The sequence below is a fragment of the Simochromis diagramma genome, unplaced genomic scaffold, assembly GCF_900408965.1.
Source record: "Simochromis diagramma unplaced genomic scaffold, fSimDia1.1 OVJJ01000603.1, whole genome shotgun sequence".
Lineage (NCBI taxonomy): Eukaryota > Metazoa > Chordata > Actinopteri > Cichliformes > Cichlidae > Simochromis > Simochromis diagramma.
This window is the reverse complement of record NW_024387414.1, coordinates 20,502,349-20,527,713: the sequence shown is the minus strand read 5'-3', so window position 1 is coordinate 20,527,713 and position 25,365 is coordinate 20,502,349. Positions and strand designations below refer to the sequence as shown.

Sequence of the window (25,365 nt, the reverse complement as noted above, 5' to 3'; positions counted from 1 at the left end):
GAATTACTGAATCATGGTCAAAACATTTTGTGATTTTATTTAGTTTTGATTTTTGTCCAAACCCAGATTGTATTTCGTGTCTTTACTATAATCAAGAGCAGAGAACTTGCTTTAATCCACCTTTGTGCTTTCAAGCATATGTTTTCAGTGCGGACCGGTTTGAAAACTGTGGTTATTGGCACAGTCAAAGTAATTCTAAATGTCTGCTGCCAACACTAAAATCTCAGCATCCCACTTAGTACCTAAAAATGTTAAAATGTTTGTTTCTATATTCCAGGTAGGTTGTACTGTTGAGTTATTTTCCTCTTATTTTTTTTTAAATGAAACTCTTAAGAAGGATTTATTTTAAATGTGTTTTCAGTGGTAGCTCAGTTTCATGGATAAGACATTCCTCGCTTTAAACTATAGGGCACATAATATATGCTTGTCAGCTGGTCTCTACCCAAAGAGTCTATAAATGCTTATTTGTAGGAAGGGTTGGCAAAGTGACAGCCCAATGAGCCCTACTAAATCACCATAAAACACACAAGACAGAGGCCACATGAATCTTAAACAATGAACCTTACATAAACACAGCTGGGCATTTTCTCCATTATTTCCCTACAAGATCTCCTTTTTATTTTGCTGTGAATATCTGTCGAGAAATGACCAAAGCCATGTAATGTGCATTCAGTCCTTTAACACAATGTATATACAGAGATCAGGCATCACATTATAACCCCCTTTCTAATATTATATTGTCCACCTTTCTGCTGATAAAACAGCCCTGACCTCTTGAGGCATGGACTCCACCAAACCCCTCAAACTGTGCTGTGGTATCTCACACCAAGATTTTAACAACAGTTAAACTTTAAGTCCTGTAAGTTGCGAGGTGGGGCCCCTTGTTTGCCCACATCATCCCACAGATGCTAGATTGGAGTGAATTCATGTCAACATTTAAAACTCGTTGTGCTCCACAAACCATTCATGAATCATTTTTGCTATGTTTGCCTGTTTGCACTGCGGGAGGAGGCCATAATACCTGCAGGAAACCCGTGCCGGCACATGGAAAACATACAAAGTATAAGTATCAGTGTTGGGTTACTTTGAAAAAGTAATTAATTATAGTTAGTAGTTACTTCTTCAAAAAAGTAACTGAGTTAGTAACTGAGTTACAAGATTCTAAAAGTAATTAATTACTTGAAAAGTAACTATTGCGTTACTTTAAAAAAAAATTTAACCCTCTGGGGTCCAGGGTATAATTGGCCATTTTTCACTACTTTTGATTTTCCCTCCACATTTCGCCTTTAAAAAGTATTTACTTTGCCTTGTTTGGTATCATCCTTTTGGTCGTCATGGTGCATTTTTCCACCAAAACGAACGGGCTGTTTTTTGTTTTGTTTTTTAAATTTTTGTTCATAAGCAGAGAGTGCTTGCTAGCGCTGTCCTTAGACAGTAAACATGAAACTATTCAGGAAGAAACACACGTATATATATTGTTTATCATGACTCTGGTTTCACGCGGCCTATCAGCACAGTTTAAAAACTGGTATATATCACCTTGTTGCTTTGTCATCTTAAAGTCATGTGATTGGCTTACCACGACTACTTTATTCTTCCTCAGCCAAACAGCAGCACTCATGCGATTGTTTTGCCCCCTGAGCTCCAGGTGTTGTGCTGAAAAGTGATCGTCTGCCAGAAAGTGATTGCCGTCCGCGGGAGCGCGCGCAGCTGCTTAAAGCTGTAGTGCCCACATTACTTACGTAGACAGCTACTTCCGTGCAACTGATATAAGATGTGGTAAGCTAAACACAGCTTCAACCATCTGTTTGTTGAAAAATAGTAACGTGACTGCACCGCATTTTGTTGTTAGCAGGGCTGGACTGGGACAAAAAATTGGCCGGGCATTTTGACCAGAGACCGGCCCGCCAGGTATTATTGAAAAAGCCATAAAGCCTTTGAATGAAAACAAAAACTGTTGTGACAGTGATGTACGCTGTCTTGTTGGTATATGTATGATGTCTATAGATTTTATATCAGATAAAAACTTTGGTTGTAAGATCCAGATAATTACTTATTAAAAACGAGACATTTTAAATGAGATAAGAAAGAAAAGTATTTCTTTGTGCCCCCCTTTCCCTGTTAATGCCCTACCTGGCCCCCTGGCAAAACTTTACTACACCCGCCCCTGCACAGTTACCAGCTGTCAGCTACTTAGAAAAGGATCCTGGTGTTATTTGTCTCTCAGAAACAGTTCATAACTTCCCTTCAACTCATTCATGTCACCTAAAAGGTAAACCTGTTTCTCCATCACAGCTCTGATGATTCAGTAAGGACATCTCCTGGTTTCATCTTCATGTTTCCCTCTCACCACATATCCAAACCGACATCATGACCAGCAGCTTTTCCAGCTGTGGTTCCAGCAAACATCAGCTGATACTAGAAATGAATATTAAATAAATTCTAACAACACCTGATCAAGCTTAAACGTGCTGCTGTTGTTTAGCGCGACATCCGCTGGTTTCCTCTTTCTGGCGCAAAGTGGGCGATAAACAAACAAGAGAGAAAAGCCGATCAGCTGATCATTGATCAGTTTAATGATTGAAGTAGCAACAGGAGAGAGAGGGGAGAGAATGAGAGAAGAAGAGGCAGCTGTGCAGCGTAAACACACAGAATAACTCCAGCTTTGTGTCTTCTTCCATTCTAGCTGAAATCCGGGGCAAACTGTGTTCCTTTTCACCTCAACACGAAACGCGTAATATTTTCTCTGAATACGGGACAATTCAGTTTTTTACGGGACAGTTGGCAACTCTACTAACTAACCTTATGAATAAGTTCACTATCAGTAACATCATAGCACCCACCCAGCTGTATAGAAACTCCGTCACGCTAGCTAGTACACAGTACGAGTTATTGTAACTGACTGTAAAAAGTTAGCACAAATAATAAACTACACCTAAACTTGGTTTATATCTGACCCAGATAGACTGTAGGTCATAACTTCCTACCTGAAGTTCAGTTCACCTGACACTCGTACCGGAGGCCGCCTCGGGGCTCTCCTCCTCCTGCCTCCCCTTTCTCTCATCCACCTGCTGGCCTCTGTGGAAGCTCCGCCATAGCCACCACCAAACAACTGAGTTATTTTTACACATCGGCCAGCATCTGGCCAATCCACCACCTTTCATTGTTTATACCGTTACAAAAAAACAAAAACAAAAAAAAACACCCATCGGCCCATAAAAACGAAAAATCACCATCAGCCCACCGGGCAAATGCCCAGTATGCCCGATGCCCGGTCCAGCTCTGCTTGTTAGTAACGGTAACGGTGTTGTAACGATAGAAATAGTAATTATTTAGATTACTCGTTACTGAAAAAAAGTAACGCCGTTACTTGTAACACCGTTATTCCCACCACTGATAAGTATGATCAGTCGGGCCCCTTAGGCCCACCCACAATTCCATGTTAGGCTCCTAGGCAACGGCACTAACTACTGCACCACCACAGCACAATTACAAGTCTTGTGTCTGTGTCAAGGTACCCTCTGTCCTCTCTATGAACTCTGTTAACGATGTGCACCATTTATTCTCACTGTTTGGTCCTTCAAAGCTCAGCAGGTACCTGGCTCTGCGGGAACTTGTTCAAATATGGTAGGTCTCATGAGAATGTCAGGTTTTCCATTTAACTCGTCTCTTTGCTTTGTAAAAAAAATTGTGTGTTAAGTGTTAAGTTGTGCTTTGTGAGCTGATCAGCTGCTGTACAAACTTTAGATGTATTAGTGGTGAAATATTAACAATGTGTAAAACACAGACCACACACTGTGCCGGTGAGAGTCACATCAGTGGCCGAGCGAGACATGCAGGTGTTATGTAATTATTTAAGGTGGGACATGGTTCCCTAACGTATTAAGGGTCGATATTAAAAGGTTCAATTGAGTATTTTTAGCTTAACCTGCAGGGATCACATGCATGTGAGACTAATCTGCATTTGACAGACCTGTGGAACATAAACCATTACAGTTTGAATTGAGGCTGTGGTGCATCGTTGGCTCTATGACCTGCAAATCACAGGAAATAAACGCGGAGTGACGAATCCATTCTTTTCTCTTCCACACCATATCCTTTTCTTTTTTTACCTCTTCGTGTTCAGCATCGTTCTACTTCTGCTTGTCTCTTTGCTGTGTAACCCCTGTCTATCTCTCACCCCTCTTTCTCCAGCCTCCTTCTATTTTGCTTTCCTGTGTTACACGTCAGTTTGCTTCCTCTGTCTGCTTTTTAGCGTGTCTGACTCTCCTCACCAATTCTGTTCTGCTTTGTTTCAGAGCTTTTATCCCATCTCCCCTTCTCTGAGCTAAAGCTTAATGTGTGTCTAACTGTGTCTCACATTCATTTGTTCATTGTCTCAATAAAAATAAATCATCTCCTTTGCTTTTACTCTAATTTATCTTATCTCGTGGATCATCTTTCCCTTCTTTTAATCTAACTTGCGCTGTTACCTTTGTATTTAGTATCTCACCTGCTCACTCGCTCGCTATTTCTGTCTGTCTGACTGTCACTCTCGCTATGTTTTGTTTTTCTCGCTGCATCATCTCCCTCACTGCAATAAGCGCTTATTAGTGTTATTTGTCACTATGCCTAGACTGGTATCACATGTTTGTATTTTTTCTGTATCCCAAATAGTTACATAATGAAAAAGCTGGGAACAATTTTTTAGCAGCATCGTTAAAAGCAGCATTTGTTTCTAAAAATAGTTTTCTGTACGGATCGTCTTCAAAGTGTTTAAAGTGACAGGTGGTGTCTGGCAAAGTTTTGCACTGGTGTATGTTTATCTTGGAGCGTTTTTAATTTATATATATATATATATATTAATACTCAACCACTGCAAGAAATTGGCCATGACTGCTTTAATGTCTTTTTGATGCAATTTTATTACAACCTATGCTACCTGAGCAACTTAAATACAAAAAAGTATCTGGATCATTGTAATATGTTCAGTTCAGTTCAATTCAGAGGTATTTATGTAGCGCAACATCACAACAACAGCTGCCTCGAGGTTCTTTATACTGCAAGGTAAAAACCCTACGGTATTCAGGAGGAAACCACAACAATAAGACGATTCCCTGTGAGCAAGCACTGCGCAGTGGTGAGAAGAAAAAATTCTTACTTTCACCAGGAGGAAACCTCCAGCAGAACCAGTCTCAGGGAGGAGCAGCCATCTGCTGCAATCGGTTGGGGGTTAGGGGAAAGAGAAAAGGGAAAAAAGAGAGCACAGGGAGACATGACCAATCCCAAAATAGGGGAGAGAGGAGAAACAATTAAATTGATTTTTTTTTTTTTTTTAAAGGAAACAGTTATTAATATACCAGTGTGATAGTCTGTTGCTGCACGTGGTTGACTGTTTTCACTTGTCAGTTATCAGACATTGTGTTAGGTACACCTGTTTCACTGCAGATTGATGCAAACATTTTCTCAGCCAATCACAACTCAGTGCATTTAGGACTTTGACTTTGAGTGTTGCATGGCTGTTGGTGCCAGATTGGGGTTTGCCCACACAACCATCTCAGAAAAACACAAAATATCCAGTGAGCAGCTGTTCTCTGGGTGATGACAGCACTCTGCTGCAACATTCAGATGGCAGTGACAGAATTTGGAATAAATAACATGAAAGCATGGATCCTGGTTTGTATCAAAGGTTAGGGCTGATGGTGGTGATGTAATGGTGTGGGAGATATTTTCTTGGCACACTTTGGACCCCTTAGTACCAACTGAGCACAGATCGAATGGCGGTCCAGCTGACTATTGCTGCTGACTGTGTCCATCCCCTTATGACCACAGTGTATCCATCTTCTAAAGGCTGCTTCCATCAAGAAAACATACCATTCAAAAAGCTCAAAGCTGAGGTCTCCTCCTCCATAGTCACTGGATCACAGCGAAATATAGCACCTTTGAGATGTGGTGGGACCGGAGAGTCACATTATTGATCTGCAGCCATCAAATCTGCAACATCTGTGTGATGCTATCATGTCAATATGGACCAAAATCTCTGAGGGATGTTTGCAGCACCTTGTTGAATCTTTGCAATGAAGAATTCATGCAGCTGTGAATGTAAAAAGGAGTCCAAAACAGTAGCAGCCAGGTGTTACTAAAGTGTCCACTGATATTTGTCGTTATTTACAGGGGCAGTGTAATTTTCCATCCAGCAGTTGCTGCAAACATATTGTTGCCTAATGTCACTGTATGCTGGCAGGAAGATTGACGTTATTTGAAACTAATGTAATGGGAAAAGGACCCACGAGACAAAATTATGATTCAAAGATCCAAATCTTTAATCTATGCAAGCAGACTGCCACATGAGGTGGGCAAAAAAAAAACCCAAAAACTAGTTCAAAAGGTCACTTAAAGGGAAAGATTAGGAAAAACACACAAGGAAATACCTGGAAAATCTGAAGTGGAACAGCAAGGAAACAAGAGTAATTGGGTAATGTAAGCCAGGAAGTTTACCTTACCTTACTTTGGTTTATTAGGATCTTGAGGCCACAAATCTTTACATTTTCATGGTGTAATAATGAAGCACACACATGCAAACCAACTTATAACACAAACCGTGACTCAAATCAGGGTAAGCCCTTTAAATTAGACAGTTTTTTCAATCCAGTTTTATTGGTTTCTTGTGTTATCTGTATTGACAGTGAATTCTCTCCCTTCATAGGCCATTATAAAACTGTTCTTTTCATTGCATTGGTTCTTGCTGTAGGTAATGATAATTGACTTCCTGTGGCCTGTCTGGTAGGATATTGGTTCTTAGCTACACTTAAATACAAATTTTCAAAACAAAGAATTAATATTTGGCCCGAGGATGTAAACTACATGTATAGAGGATAAACTTAGGAACACTGGAAACAAGCTATATGTGTAAAAATCACTGTGCTTGTGTCTGTTTTAACAGAACTCCAGGTAACAAACCAGGCAGCAGCCCCAGAGGTCAGACTCCAGATGAGACCGGACGCCGCCACGGGCAGGGCCACGAAGCCAACTCTTCTGTTTCTGACTTGGCCAACTCGGTCACCAGTGACATGCTCATGGTAACGTACACGAGTACTAATAGCTCAGATCTGTAGTCTGCTTTCTGCATTGATGATTTCAACTATATTTAGAGAGGGAGAACTGCTTTTGGCAAAGCCTCTGAATCAGAATAAATGAGATGGCAGAGAGACTTCACTGGTACTTTCAGATCATCTTTCATAATCTAAGATGAAAGGTGCATGCAAATCTGGAGATAAGAAAGTGGAAGACGAGCCAAAGGAGTAGATGAAAATAGTGTAAAATGTTCAAAACTTTCACCCGTTTGTGATTAATCACCATTACAAAGAACACTGTTTTAAAAGCTTAAATTAATACATTTAGCAGTACTGTTTATGTTTATCGCCTGTGCTGCCCAGTTTTCTAACTTATAGCAGCTAATCGTCTTCTTTGAGGCGGTTTGCAGCTTGACAGTTTATCTTACCTTTGAAAACAGCAGTTGACAGTTGAGTTAAAATGATCCACTTTCACTGACTGTGCTGAATTAAATGTCAGCGATAAAGTACAATCCCAGCTTCTTTTCTTTCTTTCTTTTTTAAGCATCGTGGCCCTATTTTTGTATTTTGACAATCATTGCTATCAGTAATAATAACACCTAACCTGTCAAAGTCATTTCTGAAAAAACACAAAAATGTAGCGTGCCAGTGGGGTGTCTGTTTGCAGCCAATCTAAAATGAAAATATACTTTAGAGGTAGTAGATTTTCTCAGAAACCTTCAATTTTCCCCACCAGATAACCTTTTTGCTTGCTTACCTGCTTTCTAGATCACAGTGGTTTGTTTGATAAGTGCAATGATTTTCTTTGATATTTCACTATATGAGAAATAATTGGCAAGGCTTCAAAGATAAGATCAAAGTTGCAATGCAGATTTATTTATCATGAGCTACGTGTCACTTACTGTATATAATGCAGTCTTTTGGTTCAAAGACGGAGAAAGCCTACGCGCTTCAGTTCAATTGAGGAGGAAAGCTGTTTGAGAAGTCTTTCATCACTCAGGAAAGTGCTTTCTCCTTCACCCTCAGCGCACCTACCTGTAGAGCGTTACAGTTAGCTGCGACTATACAGTAAGTCAGCTAACTGAAACATAAAGCAATCATTACCCTGAAGTGAGACGCCGGGAGGGGCGGCAACGTGCACCTGATTCAGAGAGGTTCGGTAATTAGCTGTGAGAGAACATGCAGTGCTGCTGTGGGTGCTGTGAGAATATGGCAGATCGGTATGAGCACTGTGTAATTATGTGGGTTTCATGGGGTGTCTGAGGAATTCACAGTGGCAGTGCCTAATGATAATACTCATTCTGGGCACTTTTGCCAAAGCCATCTATATATTACACAACCCTCCTTTCATGCTGAAAATACCAATCCTGCACTTTTGAGCCACTTGTGGTGCTATATGAAAAGACATAGTCATATATGCAGACAGTACTGAGAGGAGGGACCGAGTGAAACGTTATTGGACGTCACAGTATATATGCATCCAACCCACTCAAGCATCTCAGGTGATAGGGGTTTGGGGGAGATTGCACGGGGGTCCTGTCAGCATCAGGTTCTTATCAGTACGTACTCTGACACGGCTTTCATTTTGTGTGGTGCTCACAGAGTGGTGGAAAGTGTGGTGTGAAAAGTGTCTTTGCCTATTATCACACATCCACACATTATAGGGAGGCATATATGTGCTTTATTTGTTTAAAGGATAAGGCTAGTGATATTCTACCGTTTGTTGCCACTGTCAAGGAATCTAATGGAAGGATCCCAAGCACCCGAGGGTTAGTCCATTCATTTTTGAATCGCAGTTACAAAGGAAAGGAAAGGGTTGTAACATTTTGACAATAATAGCTCAGATTTATAGACAAACAATATCTGATGAAACAAATAAAAGTGTGCTTTATGTTGTTCTTGAACACTTGCGGTCAAGAATTGCTAAAAGTGCTCATGAGCTCTCCAAAAACTACTTGGAATCAGCCGTTCTAAGAGATCGGGAGATCCGACTGGAAGTGTCGGTTGTAGAGGTGAAGTCTGGTTGCTTTTTTTCAAGACTGACATGTGTGACCCTTTCCTAGATCACAACAACTTTGACTCACAGGACAGAAGAAGCATTGTGCATTGTAGAGATGCAGAAAGGTGGCTAGAAAAAAAAAAGTTAAATGCTTTTTTATGAGTGTTCATCGAGCTGCAAAAGGACAATTTGATTCAAAGTGGAGGTATGTAGGGCTGCTGTGCTCCCAAGAGTGGCTGGCCTGCAAAGATCACACAACGAACTCAACACGAAGCCCTGAAAGAAGTGAAAAAGAACACAAGTCAGACAGCAAAAGTGGGACATCTGCACAGATCTCTGCAGCTCCCTCAAATCTGACTTTTTTTTTATCCACTGTGAGAAAAATGCTGCATAACAATGAGGAAAGGACAAGAAGAAGAAAAGAGCATGTTGTAAGTTTGGAACTAGGCCTGGCCTCTTGGCAGTCCATGGGGAAACAATGAATTTAAAGTTGTGTGAAGAAGTTTTGAACTGTAGTATCAGGGCAAAAGTCAATTACTTTAAGCTTTGGAGAGATTTACTGATGGAATAAGACGTTGACGAAGAGCACACAAGTAAATTAAGAATCAGAATCGCTGAAAAAGATCAAAATTCATGCTTTGAGATAGCCGAGTCAGAGTCCTGACCTTAACCCAACTGAGATGCTGTGGCATGACCTAAAGAGTCCACTCAAGTCATCTCAGAATTACTGATGAACTCAAACCAGTTATGTAGTGAGGAGCAGTCCTGAATTCCTCCTTAATACTGTGCTGGTCTCATAAGCAGTTCGAGGAAACATCTGACAGGAGTCACTGCTGATAAAGGAATGCAGTCGGAGGGATTATTACCTATGCATAATTAGAACATAAAATGTAAAACTGTTTATTTTTTTTCTTTTATATATTGGGGTTTAGATGAAGATCTGTCCTTGTTTTTGTAGAAGTGCTGAAAGCCTAAGTTACTTTTTTCCCAAAGGGTTAGCACGCTTTTTCTTCCAACTGTGCATTTAACGACATGACTTCCAAAAAACAGATGTGCTCTGCGGTTTTTAGCAAATGTTACTCAAGCAAGAGTAAATGATACATTTATGTGTGGTGTGTGTGAGTGTGTCTACATAATATGATATAATCTATATATAGATAATTCTATCTATCTGTCTGTCTGTCTGTCTGTCTTCACATTATTATGAGAAAGGAACATGGCACATTGCTCCCATTTGTAATCTTTTTTTTTTAATTATTTTGAGAACAACAAATGTGAAGGACGCATTAGAAAAAAACTCTGTAAAGGATTTACATTTACTATATATATATATATATATATATATATATGGCCATGTTTGCCTCTGTTGCACGTGGATCGCTGTGGTTTTTAGAAAAAGAAATTAGGAAGGCAAATTTAAAAACTGGATAAGAAGGGAGGGGGGGACTCTAAGAAAACGAGAGTATCCAAATGCAGAAAATTGGGAATAGCAATTTAGGCCATCTGTTGGCTGGAGGACTGCATAATGAAAAGTGAACATATTCAGCATAGAGAATGAGGCTGGGCAGCACCACCAGGATTGTGTGGGAAAATACAGAATTGGATATTATGTTTCTGCCCCTTGAATAATGCCTCCAGCTCTTCCCCCATCAGATAGCACTTTTTAAACTGGATTCTCTCCCTCCCTTCAGGCCATGTCACCATCAGTCAGAGGATGTGTCTGTCAATAGATAATCTGCTTTTCCAAACAGCCATGCAACCAGCTCTGCCCTTTTCTTATGGGGGACGCTAGCCATGGGACATAACATCATGCTAGTTTGCCACTTACAAGCTGTGGTATTTATGGTGAAGTTCAGAATTGGTGCCCCCCGTGGTGTGGAGTTCAAGTCACTTGTTTAGTGTTCGCTCCTCTTTAAGTGTTCAGACTGTGTGACTATGCTGTGAATATTGCAGAGCTTGACCCTTGATTTAGATCATAGCAGTGCAGCTCCCGCGGTGCTACACTTTTATACCTATCCAGCCCCAGTTCATTAGGAAAAAAACATAAAGTAATGCGGTCTAATGTAACAGTCTTATATTCAAAATAACCCCCTCATTATCACGTCAGTATTCTCTGTTATAGGGACTTATTATAATCCTTTATGTACTTAAATCTGAGCAGTATGCTTAGATTTTAAACACTTTATTATCAACACTGACAGCAGCATTGTCGCATGGCTATTACAGATCTATAATCTAAAAAAAAATAGCTTTTTAACTTTAGAGAAGTGCTATAAAATCATTCACAGATGGTTTCTTTTTCCACGCAGGCATACAAACTCACATAGCAACTATGGCAGAGTCACCATACAAGTCTGTTATTGTGGCTGGGCTAATGATCAAACCGCCACCTCTACTACCTGAGCAACACCACCCCAAATGACATATGTACAACATACTGCACAGTGGGTGGAAGTTATTTATAGAAAGTAGTGTATCTATCTACTCACAATTTGGACACACCAGTTCAGCAGCACGGAAAATGACATTATCTGCATTAACACATATTATTCTTTAACTGGAATCTTATCTCCTTGGAAACAAAATTCAGTTTATATCCATTCAATTATTGTTTTTAGCCAATTTGTTGTTTTTGGTTTTTGTTTAAGCAGGAAGTAAAAAAAATCTCTTTTGCAAGATTGTGCTGGTTCTCTTCCTCTGATTCCTTCTGGAATCTTTCTTATAATTGTCATATTTCCACCCTTGGCAACAAGAACTACAATCATTTGCGATACCTTTCACAACTTTCACCCCGCAGAGGAATTTTTGCCCACTCTTCTTTGCAGAATTGTTTTAATTCAGCCACATTGGACATTTTTAAGCATGAACAGGCTGTTTAAGGTCATGCCAAAACCTGCATTTCGATTTTTTGTGCCATTCAACGGTGATCTCACCGGTCCAGTTGTCCATGTCCTGAAGCAGCAAAGCAGCCCTAGACCATCACACTACCAACACCATGTTTAACTATTGGTATGGTGTTCTTTTTATGATACTTAAGAGATGTTAGTTTCACACCAGAGCTAACAGGACTCAAACCATCCATAAAATTCAACTTTTGTGTCATCAGTCCAAGGAATATTCCCAAAAGTCTTGGGGATCATCAAGATGTTTTCTGGCAAATTTGAGATGGGTCTTGGTGTTCTTTTTGGTCAGCAGTGGTTTTCTCCTTGGAGCTCTCCCATGGATGCCGTTTTTGCCCAGTCTCTTTCTCATTGCCGAATCAAGAACTCTGACCTTAACTGAGGTGAGTGAGGCCTGCAGTTCAGATGTTGTTTGGATTCTTTTGTGGCCTCCTGGATGAGTCGTCAATGCGCTCTTGGGGTAATTTTGGTAGGCCTGGACTCCTGGGAACATTCACCACCACCCCATGTTTTCTCCATTCTTGTTGATAATGGCTCTCACTGTGGTTCACTGGGGTCTCAAAGCCTTAGAAATGGCCTTGTAACCCTTTCCAGAGTCATAGATGTCAGTGAACTTTTTCACATCTTTTAGCCTACTTCACTTTGTCAGATGGACTCTATTCAAGTGATTCTTTGGTCAAACAGGTCTGGCAGTAAGCAGGCCTGGGTGTGGCTAGGGGAATAGAAATCAGTATTTCAAGAAAGTGTATTTATTTATTCATTATTTATTTAATAAATGAATATGATTAAAGACTTTTCCCAGTGCTGTAAATCCTCCAATAAGATAACAGAGTTGAATAAAAATAAATAATGCCCTGCTTATCTCCTCTTGTTCTGTCAGCTGTCACCAGGTTCAGAGGAAGAAGAACATGAGGGTCCAGTGTGTGAAAAGCTGGGTCGTATTCAGTTCAGTGTTGGATACAGTTTTCAAGACTCCACCCTCACTGTGAAAATTCTCAAAGGCCAAGATTTGCCAGCTAAGGACTTTTCTGGCACCTCTGACCCATTTGTCAAACTATACCTGCTGCCAGACAAGAAGCACAAACTGGAGACAAAAGTGAAGAGGAAGAATCTAAACCCCCACTGGAACGAGACCTTCCTTTTCGAAGGTGTGATCAGGAAGCCTTTCCTTAAACACATTCACAGCACATGCAGGCAGTCATTTCTGTCTGGATCATTGTAACATATTAAGACTATCATGTGTGAATCTCTTTCTCAGGGTTCCCCTATGAGAAGGTGGTTCAGAGGACCCTGTACCTCCAGGTTCTTGACTACGATCGCTTCAGCAGGAACGACCCAATAGGAGAGGTGTCCATCCCACTCAACAAGCTGGACCTAGCCAACATGCAGACTTTCTGGAAGGAGCTGAAACCATGTAGCGATGGCAGTGTGAGTAAGAAGGAAAGAGGCTGAGTAGAGGAAAAGAAGATAGACAGGAAGGGAGGGGGCAAGATGAAGAGAAAGAGAAGATGGGACAGAATGTAGCGGGTGATGTCATTCCTGGCTGCCGTGATGCTCCCATGGGAGATGTAGCAGCATGCTGGAGGGAGAAGGGATAGGGAATATGGAGAGGCTGACAGGTAGATGAAGGAAACACAGGCAAGCAAAGGAAACATAGGATGAGTGACAGAATGGAGAGCAATGCAATAAGGCAATTAAAAATGAACAGTTTGTTATTGTTTTTGTTATTGTCTATGGTTTTTTCCAGGGAAGTCGAGGGGATCTGTTGGTGTCTCTGTGTTACAACCCTACAGCCAACACCATCACTGTGAGCATCATCAAAGCCCGCAACCTCAAAGCCATGGACATTGGAGGCACTTCTGGTATAGATGCTCCCTCGTCTTCCTTTCTTCAATACATTTTTACATTCCAACAACAGAAAATGAGAAAATAGCGTGTTTATATTTCATTTTTGGTTTTTTGTTGTTGTTTTTTTGTTCTCATTAAATCCCCAGTTCTGGTAATTCATGAATGCTATATTGCTTCATAACCGGCACATTTCCCTCTCCTCAGACCCCTACGTAAAAGTGTGGTTGATGCACAAGGACAAGCGTGTGGAGAAGAAGAAGACGGTGGTAATGAAGCGCTGTCTGAACCCTGTTTTCAACGAGTCCTTCCCCTTTGACGTGCCTGCCCACGTGCTGAGGGAGACCACCATAATTATCACCGTCATGGACAAGGACAGACTCAGCCGCAATGATGTCATTGGGAAGGTATCTCCTTCCCACTCCTCTTCTTCGCCTCTTCCTCTCTTCTTCTTCTTCCTCTTCTTTTTTTCTCTCTTCCTCTGTGTTTTTCTGACTGTCTGTCAGACCATCAGCAGATGATCAGTGAGCCAGTCTCTACTGACCCCTGCTGGATCATGCAGTTTATTCCCCTGTGCTGTAAATGAACTCATATGCAGCAAACAACAAGCCGCTAATTTTAAGTGTAAAAGTAAAAGTGTGCTTTATTTAGACTTAATACTACAACATTTAGGAATGGCACAGAGGCAGATGCAGATACACACAGTCAGCAAACTGCACATTTACTGTTTTGGCTAAATGCAGATGGTGAGTTTAAACCTTTCCAGCTTTAACCGGAATATCCCCTGAATTTCTTTGTTGAATTAGCTGATCAACTCTGAGAAAAATTAATGTATTTCTGTTACAACGTGATTAAACACTTTAAACTTCTTATCTGCATCTTTTAGTTTCCTATAATTTTTCGTAGTTTTAATGCTTTCTGGGGGAAAAAATCGAATAAATTGCAGCTTCTTTTAGACACAAAGACAAGTAGATGTACTTTACTTTAAACGGCAAATATGAACCCAGTACTGTGCAAAGGTCTTAAGCCACCCCTCATTTCTTTATATTTTGCAACCAAGGAATCTTGGAGTTTCTTGTGACTTTTTAAAGTGGTCTTAAAGAACAGTTCTCCAGGGTTTCTGTAGATCTTTCAAATGTTGTTTTTGGACATTAGCTGCTTTTTCCACTCATTTTCAGTCCTGCCCTTCACACACACACAAGCAGGCAAATAACTTGAGGGGATTAACCAGTACTGTGTCTACACATGACAGAAAACTGAACAAAGAACCAACTATAAATTTGTATCCTTTTTTGTTACTAGCTGCCTGTCGCAAAAACATACACAATATGTTCCCATTTCTTTCGTTGAATCTACAAAAATGCCAAAAGTAACACAATTTGACAGTATAATATTGCATCTTTTGACCAACAAGGTAATTTCCAAAGAGCTATTAGCTGTAAGCTTGCCATATTGCAGCATGGTGTTGAGTGTGTCCTCAAAAAAATATGAGAAAACTGGTCAAACAGCCAACATCCAAAAAAAAGAGCTTTGAATGTCCTTCAACAAGCCTGGAGAACTATTGTTGAAGACTACTTAAAGGAATTACAAGAAAGCTGCCTAAAAGAGTTCAGGCTGTGTTGAAGAATAAAAGTGGTCACACCAAATATTGATTTTCAAGCCCGTTGTACAAACTCTGTTTTTACTTTACATGCTGTATTTTCGTGTATATTTGCACCTGCTTCAATAAATCACTGCATCTATTTCTCATTTTCCAAGCAAAATATAAAAATTTGAGGGTTGGCTCAAGGAGTTTTGCAGACCATTGTTTATGTATTCCTTTGTACTGCTGCCTGTAGACAAAGTCACATTGGGTGCTCTGACTGAACAAGTCTGTGTTACGCTTGCTCAACAATTAATATGAATTAATTCACTGGACATGCAATTTAACAGTTTCTGCTTCGGTTGTAATTACTACCAAATTAGATTGTTCTTTTCTCGAAACTTGTGGGATTTGTCAGGATTTTAATATCCCATAAAACCACAGTTTCTTTTATCCCATAACTGCTTCAGATATCAGACTTAACAGTAACCAAAATAACTCCTTTTTTTCCCTGTGCAGAGTGAATGATTTGCTTGTTTTTAAAACCAAACACCAGCTTTTCTATAAATAAACATACAGTATATGTATTAGGAGAATAAAAATGGAATACACCAAAGCTTAAATCAAATCTTTGTTTCACCAGGCACTTAAAAAAATCTATACGCTGTGTACAGCAGGGAAGAGCATTTACTTTATAAGGCTTTCATACACATCTACAATATTTACAGGTACTATATGTATTCCCATTCTAACCACATATATTATTTTCTTTCACGCCGCAGTTGCCTATTATTATAATAGCTTCGTAGAATAGAGAACAATGAAAAAGTGAACAATTTTTCATGTGGAATCCAGGAGTTTCTTGCTACATTAGAATCGCTTGCAGACGAGTCTGTGTTTGATCCTATTAGGAACAGCATTAGCCTTTCTCTGAGTTTTTCACTGGGTGAAATCTCTTGCTCTAATGGCTTTTTTTCTGCTCTGGATTTGAGTTAAATTCCAATTAGAGCAGCAGGCTTAGTGGTGAAAGGGCTACACTTAAGAGTCACAGTTTTTTTCTCTTAATACTCTGCTGTTTTATTGGGAGCATTCTTTACAAATAACATCTATCTCTGTGTGGCTGTATAGAAGTTACAGTGACTGTCTCTTCCTCACAGATTTATCTTTCATGGAAGAGTGGCCCTGCAGAGGTAAAACACTGGAAAGACATGATGGGTCATCCTCGCACTGCCGTGGCCCAGTGGCATGCTCTTAAGGCCTGAAGGACCCAGCAGCCCACCTGCCTACATTGTTTTCCCCTCAAGAATCCCCCCACCCTGCCCCTGCCCTCGGCACATATCCCCTACTACCTAAATGCACTGTTGGGCTTCAGACCATCTATCATCTCTTTGTTCTCAGGCCTCTTTGATATTCCTCGCCTTCAGTTCTCATGACACCTTCCTTAAATTTCACCCCTGTCAAGATCTGATTCCCGCCTGACCCTGTCTCATCCGTTTGTCTGAACTTAAAAATGTCTTTGATGTCATATGCTCTCCTTGTTCCATCTTTCTTTTTTTTTCTCATTTTTTTTTTCTTCCACCACGTTTCCCTAATGTTTTACATCAGAGCAGTACCTCTTAACACCCGTAATTACAAACTACCAACCAAAAATGGATCAAACAGGCATTCCAACCATCCGCTGTGGCAGTGTGTTTGTTTGATTGTTTGCTTGATTGTTTGAATCCTTCTGTGTTTCTGTCTCTCTTCCTACATTCCTTTAAAATGCCTAAAAAAAAATCAGGAAAAGCGGCACAGGCAACAGAAGAGCGATGGGCTGTATTTAAAATGGACAGGAACTGGACTCTGTCACTCATCATGTTTTTCACTCTTCACTCCTCCTCCTCCTGCTACCACTGTAATAATTCTCCCTTGGCTGGAACCCTTTGTCGTCTGTGCGTGCTGTGGGTGATGTGCTGTAACCCCAAATGAAGATCGTCAAGAAAAAAATAAGAAAAAAAGGATATGAACATGAACATTTAGCACTGGTCTAAAAGGGGCAAGTGTCAAACTGCTTTCCTATTTTCTTTAACTCCCGATGGACAGAAAAAAAGAGTAAAGTGATTAATGTTGTGTTTTATTTATTTATTTAATGAGTTTTGTTTCGAAAGAACTTAGAGAATCAACCTGTTCTTCCAGAAAATAAGCAAAAAGCAGCTTCCATGAGTGTGGAAGTGTGGGGATAATGCGTGTGTGTGTGTGTGTGTGTGTGTGTGTGTGTGTGTGTGTGTGTGTGTGTGTGTGTGTGTGTGTGTGTGTGTGTGAGAGAGGGAGGAAATATTTTAGATTTGCACGGCTGAACAAAAAATATTGTCGAAAACCAAACTGCCCTTGATAACAATGACAAAAATTGAGATTAGCTGGACATGTGGGTGGAGGTCACTGAAGTTAGTGTCAGTCTGTCCAAAACACATACACAACTTTCTAACACGCCCTTTAGTGGTCTCAAGAAAGACAGCTAGTTTCAGTTTCACATGTAAAAGATTTGAGCTCAGAAAATCAGACTAACTGCCGGAAATATATAACAGAGGATTTCATTGTCAAACAATTTACCACTTTGATTTTTAACGTTGTTATGTTTTGGTAAATGGATATAGTCCAGAAACCCCAATGTAAATGGTTTTCTTTGAGAGCAGAAAACAATCTGTGCAAATTGTTGACGACATATAGACATGGTAAAGCAAAGGTACACCCTTTCTCAGTTCTAAAGTTTTACATACCAGCACATAATAAAAAGTTATTGACATGTGGTAAATACAACCTGAGATGCACAACAACACATTAGTTTAACTGAAACTAAGCCAAAATGAAGAAATAGTGTGGAGAAAGCTTATCGAACCGCCTTTAGCAGCAATAACTTGAGGTTGAGAGCTGGAATTTGACTGGGCCTTTGCAACACCTTAATTTTTAGCTTTTCTGCGATGTTGTAGATTTGCTGCTGTGCTTGGGATATTATTGCAGCCAGGCTTTAGTTGTCAAACAAATCGCCTCACATTTGACTCTAGAATACTTTGATAAATAACTGCAAGGTGTCCAGGTCCTGTGGCTGCAAGCCCAAATCATCACCCCTCCACCACTGTGCTTGACAGTTGGTGTTTGTGCTGATCTGCTGTGTTTGGGTTTCTCCAAATGTGGCGCTATGACCAAACATCTCTCATCTGTAAAAAGGACATTGTTCCAAAAGTGGTTGTGGTTTGTTCAGCTGCATCGTTGCAAACCTAAGCTGTCTTTCTCTGTGCAACCTTTCCAAACAAGCCCTTCTACAGTCTTCTTGTAATTGAACTGTCATTAACTCAATTTTAACATTTAACATGCTAACGTATGCCGGTAGAATCTGAGATGCAACAGTTGCTTCTGTAAGATCACTGATTGTGTCATTCCTCTTTGGCTTTGCGTTAGCACACACCTGAGTGCTACAGACTAACAAACTGCTTTTATAGAGCTTATAGGTGATTATCGGGTCCTGACTGCTTATCCTCTTAAATTCAATGGAAACAGTAAGGTGCACATAGTTTTTCACACACACTGTTTCGGCATTTTGGCTTAATGTTTCTTGAATTAAAAAATGACACTGTGTAGTATGTTTTATACTTCATGTGAGGTTGTATTTACCTCATTGTAAGACCTGCTAGGACAGATTATGTTTTTTATGTCCTGATATTTAAACCTTTTTTCTTTTTTTCTTTTTCTTTTTTTTACCACTACGTTTGCCGAGTTTATAAGAAAATATTGAGTCCTACAACTAGAATTTCACTTTTTTCCATCACATTTCACTGCTGTGGTACCACAGCAGCCAACCGTTAATGCATGGCTTGATAACACTAGTGATAGATTGGCAAAACATTTTTTGAGATCTTATGTCCCATTTCTAGCTTTTTACTGCTGTTTTTTTTTAACCATCTCCAAGATCTCATGGTGATAAAGTGCCCAATCCTACACCATGGCATTGCACCAATATGCAATACCAGCAAGTTTCTCCAAGTCCAGTACATCAGTGGCAGTGACCAGAAACTACAAGAAAAATATTTCTTACAGTAGTAACTTAAAACTGGCTGTTTTGGTGCGATGCCACTTTGTGCTCTCAAGAAATCTCAGATTGTATGTGCTGCTCTGGGCGGCCATGAGTAATAGTCAGTAGTAGTCAAAAGAAAGCAGACCTTGAGGGTTTTTTAAAAATCTATTTATATAGTTGAGATTTGTGTTTTCAAGGTTGACCATGAACCTTTAGACTCTTTTTTTGGGATGAACTGACAATTTATGAATACATGCAGTAAAATATGAGAAGAAATCACATGAAATCAAAAGTTTATAAACTATTACAAGATTACAAATTACAAATATGCCCAAAATACAAAATAAGACTGCAGCCACAAGTTGCAGACGTTGTCAAGAGATTAAGAGCCCAGGAATATCATGCACTACAACTAGGTCGTTAATCTAGACTTAAAGACAGCAATGGTAAATGGCCTGTATTTATATAGCGCTTTACTAGTCCCTAAGGACCCCAAAGCGCTTTACATATCCAGTCATCCACCCATTCACACACACATTCACACACACAGCAGCATTTGGAGGATTTGTAACGGACACAGGGAGTGGAGCTGCAGTTGAGAAAGCCATGTCACCTTTCTGTTTGAAACGAGAACTGGGAATGTAAAGTCAGAGTTTGTCTTTATTTAGTTATTTTTTAAAACATCTTTGCTGCCTGAATGCGACCTCCCTCAAGTCCTGTACAGACACGAGCTGTTGGGATGAATGGAAACAAATGAGAGTAATAACACCTGGGGTTGGGAAAAGTCTTTTTACATTCCACTGTTTGTTTTTTGTCTACTGGATGTATGTGTGTGTGTTTGCACCGTGGTTGAATGTCAGTATTTGAACTTATGTTTGTGTGATTGTATTTACTGTGAGTCCCTGTGTGTATATCTGCACTAAGTTCTATTTTGCCAGTTTAATACTGAACAGCATTCTTTGCTGTTTTTATTCTGTATGAATCCAGATGTACAGAGAAGTATGTTCTTTTCTTCTTTTTTTTAAGTTGTCACTTCTTGAAAAATCACTGCACTTGTTGACGATGATGCTGGAACAAACCTCTCTTCACAGCAGGCTTATTTTCCTCACGTTTGGAGGACATTTAGATCTCTTATACATGAGCTGAGAGTGAAGGTCACAAGAAAAAAGCTTTACAACAACCATAGATAAAAGTTGCTCCATTTGACCGCCATACACCAGATTTTCAGTTTAAACAAAAGCAGCTGAAGACGTTTTTCCTCTATGCCCTATCTCGCCTCTCTAAGTGGACCAATCTAATTCACCAAGGCCAAAAAACGAAGGGTTGCTCCTTCACGTCACAGCTGATGCTCCCTCAAAACACCCCCATTGTGCACACATGCTTTCTGGCACAAAGTATTCTGTGTGTGCCTTATGAACCCCGTCACGCCTTGCTCTTCACCATATGCGCTCCCTCTCCAAGTGTCAGGAAGGGAGGAGGGGGGAAAAAAGGTGAGACAGGAGATAATCATCACCTCTTTGCTTCACTGTTAGCTACATCTCAGGTCAGAGCAGAGCCTTGGAGCATCCCAAAATAACCACCTCTCATATTCATCTGTCTGTCCTGATGTACTGCCCTGCTGACAAAGCATTACATTCCAAAGGCTTAGTGAAAGTCAATCAATGCAATTTAAATATTGGTTAAAGATCAGTCAGGGTTTGATACATTTTTTTAAGAAATCGAGCTAAAATTGTCTTTCTACACTCGTCACTGGCCAAAAACCAAACACTGGTAAAGTTTACTGGACAAGCTCGCATTTCTGTTTTAGGGCATTCTCTTTAGGGACTGCTTGAGACAAAGAGAGGTTAACCAGCAACATTTTAATTTATATACTGACTGTATAAAATGATTGTGAAAATGTTCTGTATGGAGAAAAAAAGAGAAAAAGAACCATCATTACTAATGGGGTTGAAGATATCTATCCTTGATATCACAAACCCGCCTGTTTCACTCCCTTTCTCTTTGTAGTTACACATCCGTGGGGTGCACAATGTTAAATATTGACCATTTATTTTTTTGAAATCTGTACAGTGTATATAATGATATAAATGTATATATAAAACAAAGATACTTCTGGTCTGGTATTGTATGAATTTTTCACATTTTCTTTTATTTATGTTACTTTAACTCACACGTGTATTTCACAGTAATAGTTAATTCAGTCTTTATTTTAAGTTTTTGATTACTGGCTACCAGGGTCAGGAGCAGACCATACGTGCTGGATGGGCAACCAACTTCGACACTGGGGGAGGCATTTGGCTCAAGACAGCAATATATGATAGTACAGTCATGGAGACATTTAGCCACAACTCTAAAAATGCAAAAATATCTATCTTAGATTGCAGAGGCAAAGGGGGAGACAAACAATAGAGACTTTTTCTCCACACAGTAGGACGGATGATTGTGAGCGCACAGTGTCATCAACACATTTACATTTGTTTCGCAGTTTTTCAGTAGAGTCGTGCTTTGAAACTAATTCTCAATATCTGCTCAGTGTCCTCCTCAGAGTCGTGCTGATTACCTCAACTCATGCAGAAGCACTAAACTACTGTGCTCACATTACAGTAACTTATCTGTGATATTTCAGTTTTTCATTACCAAATTGTATGAATTAGTGTAACTTATAGTTGAAGTGCATCAGTAAAATGCAGCTGAGGGGGCGTAGTCACTCTTTTAGGTGGGACTAGACCCCTGAGATCCATGGCCACTTCTTGCCAGTAGTGTGTTGGACCTTTGCTTTTATAACTGCCTTGTCTTTGTGGCATAGATTGAACAAGGTGCTGTGAACATTACTTAAAAATTTTGGTCCATGTTGGCATGATAGCATTACACAGTTGCTGCAGATATGTCGGCTGCACATCCATGATGTGGGTCTCCAGTTCCACCACATCCCAAAGACGCTCTATTGATGGTGATCTGGTGATTGTGGAAGCCATTTAAGTCATGTTCAAGAAACGAATTTGAGATGTTTTAGGCTTAGTGTTGTGATGTGTTATCCTGCTGGCAGCATCCCTCAGAAGATGGATACAGTGTGGATATAATGGAATGGATATGCTCAGCAACTCTTCTAGGCTATGATGTTGGTGCCAAGAAAATGCCTTTATGTTGCTGCCATATGCTTACCCATCTGAATGTCAGAGCAGAAATCAAGACTCAAAAGGCCAGGCAACATTTTTCCAACCTTCTGTTGTACAGTTTTGATGAGCCCATCTGACTTGTAGGCTGAGATTTCTGTTCTTAGCAGGCAGGAATTGCAACTGCTGTGGTCTTCTGCTGCTGTAGCCAATCTGCTTCAAGGTTCAACATGTGCATTCAGAGATGCTCTTCTGCATACACTGGTTTTAATGAGTGCTTTTTTGAGCTACTGTTGCCTTCTAAGCAGTATGTCCATTCTCCTCTGACCTCTGGCATCAACAAGGCCTTTTTTATTCAGAGATCTTCGGCTTTCTAAATATTTTTAAAAATGTTTTTAGACCATCCGCTGTAAACCCCAGAGACGTTGGTGTGGGAAAATCCCAGGAGATCAGCAGTCTATGAAATGCTCAGACTAGCCCGTCCAGCACCAAAAACGGTACCATGTTTCAAAGTCAATTAACCCCTTAAAGCCTGAAAATGAACTCATTGCCAGAAAGATTTAACTTTTTGAAAATGGAGAATTTATTGAACCATGTGACAAATTTGTTACAAAAAATTACATTTGCCACGTGATTGTGTGCTGCCTTGTGTGCTCCTCAGTGACTCTAAGCTGAATAAGCAGTTAAGAAAATGGAATGCATTCATAATCCAATTTAATCAAAATTACAGAAGTATTGTCTGTTTTATGTACTTCAAGTTTGAGAAAAAAAAGTAGCTGGTCTGAAGAACATTATGTATGAAAATAATACGCATGTAGCTCTAGCTTGAAGGGGAGTACCATAAATTAAATTGTTCTATGCAAGACCAACCTAAAAGTTTGCAATATGATTATCTATGTCAGTAAAATAACACAAACAATGTGGCTGGTTGGCTACCCAACCAACATCAAAATGCTATCTAACGTAACAGAGGTCTGTTTGCAAAGAGCTCTTAATGTGCAGTTTTCATCCAAAGATGTCTAAAGAGTTTTGGGTGTTGATTCCATCCACCTCTGTGTAGAATTCCAAATACACATATCAGCAGATAAAATTTCAGTTAATTCATCCAATGGTGGAAATACATAAAATCACATTTGCTCCCTGCTTTCTTCTTCCTTCAGCTCAGGCAAACAACAACAACAACAAAAAAGAGGCTTGGTTTTAAGGGTAATTAACATGGATCTTTAGAATCGGCACTGATCTCTAGAATTAAGCAAATTGCCTGCTCTGCCTCCTACACACTAAACTGTCTCACTGCAAGTGTGCATGCGTGTAATGATGACAGAGGGTGTTCAATTTACCAACTTATCTAACACTTCCGTCTTCAGAATAAAACCTGGCATGCCTCCTCGCTCGACACTTTTCTTATGCGCACAGCTCTCCAGCAGGCATTGGAAGACAAGAGGCGCACTAGGGGTGCTGCTGCAGGTGGTGCTGGTGGAATAAGGAAACAAAAGCACATGAGATTGAAATTCCAGGGGAGCAGAGGGTGACGGCAGTGCTGAGGATAAAACAGAGAGCTGTCACGACACGGGAAGCAGCAGTGGAGGATGACAGGAGCGGCGGGCTACAGATAGACACAGTGGGTGTGTGTGTGGGCAACTGATGAATATACACTCTAAACAAGCCTCAAAGCAATAAAGACCTGAATTGTGCTTCCCCTGCATGGGGGATCTTAAGGTGTTATTCTTTCTTTTAAGGCAAGGAATTGTGACACCAACAGTGGATCACATTCAGGTCTCCGGGCTGCAATGGTGATAAAAAAAATATTGAGGTCATTTATGTGTAAGTGACAATGTAAAATGACTTTAATGGTTTCTTAAGTATAGTATTTAATGCACATGTATTAGGTGCATAATAAACTTTAATAATGAATGTAAAAGGAGCTGTTTTATAAGAAAAAGACCCCAGTGTCATTCATATTATTACGTTATATTATCAATCACATTGAAATTGCTATTAGATTGAGTAACCATGTGTAGGCTGTCTTTTATTGTTAGAGCCAGTCACGGTGGATCTAGTTACTGCTATAGATTTTTTTTCCTTGTCTTTGGACTTTTTTCCATGTTCTTACATAATTTAACATTTTTTGACAAGCATTAAACTAAGAAAAGAACAAAAAGAACCCAAAAAGTTTTAAAAATATATATATATATCTCTGTCCATGTCCTTGGTTAAATAGATACCCATGCTTACCCAAGGCAAGAGTCAGGGTGCACCATGGATTGATCACTTCAGAGTAAACATAATAACTGGTAAATCTAACGTGCATGTTTTTGACATGTGCACAGAAAGCCTTAAAAGCACAAGCAGAACATGCAAATAATTCTGCACATACAAACCTCAGCCAATCAGAAGGTTCAAACACAACCTTTTCGGTGAGTGAACACTTGATCGCCTTTACACCCACTGCAAAAAGTGTATGTAGCATACTAGTTTAGCTTTCCTCTGAAATGGATAAAAGAAATAAACTTCATGGTTGAAGTACTTGGTTAATTTCCATTTGCAATAAAGGTAAGCGCTGAGACAGATGGCAGTGAAACGGAAAAAAACCACACAGAGGGGAACCCTTCTGACATCATCTCGGTCTATTTTAGGAAAAGCTGACAATGTAACAAGTGAAGGTCATTCTTCCTCAACATATTCTCCCTTATTAAAGGAGAATATATTTGCCTCAGTCTCATGTCTGCCTTGTTTGTGTAACACCTTGGCTGCACGTCATGTGTGCATTAATATTCGATGGACGTACACAGGAGGGCTTGTCATCTGTTTAGAGTCTGTGCACAT

General features: G+C 40.0%; 1 protein-coding gene across 3 annotated transcripts in view; it reads left to right on the top strand.

Annotated features, from left to right (window-relative positions):
• syt7b (synaptotagmin VIIb) overlaps positions 1-17,859 on the top strand; it is a 40,106-nt gene extending 22,247 nt beyond the window's left edge. For 2 of the 3 annotated variants that reach the window (XM_040012033.1, XM_040012031.1), the window contains 5 exons: positions 6,923-7,058; positions 12,832-13,099; positions 13,210-13,379; positions 13,699-13,813; positions 14,004-15,372. In XM_040012033.1, the coding sequence (XP_039867967.1) occupies positions 6,923-7,058; positions 12,832-13,099; positions 13,210-13,379; positions 13,699-13,813; positions 14,004-14,317 (1,003 nt within the window). In that variant the 3' untranslated portion in view covers positions 14,318-15,372. Of the gene's footprint in view, positions 1-6,922; positions 7,059-12,831; positions 13,100-13,209; positions 13,380-13,698; positions 13,814-14,003; positions 15,373-16,535 lie in introns of those variants that run through there. The other variant, XM_040012032.1, reaches the window with a different exon arrangement.
• Positions 17,860-25,365: the final 7,506 nt, after the last annotated feature.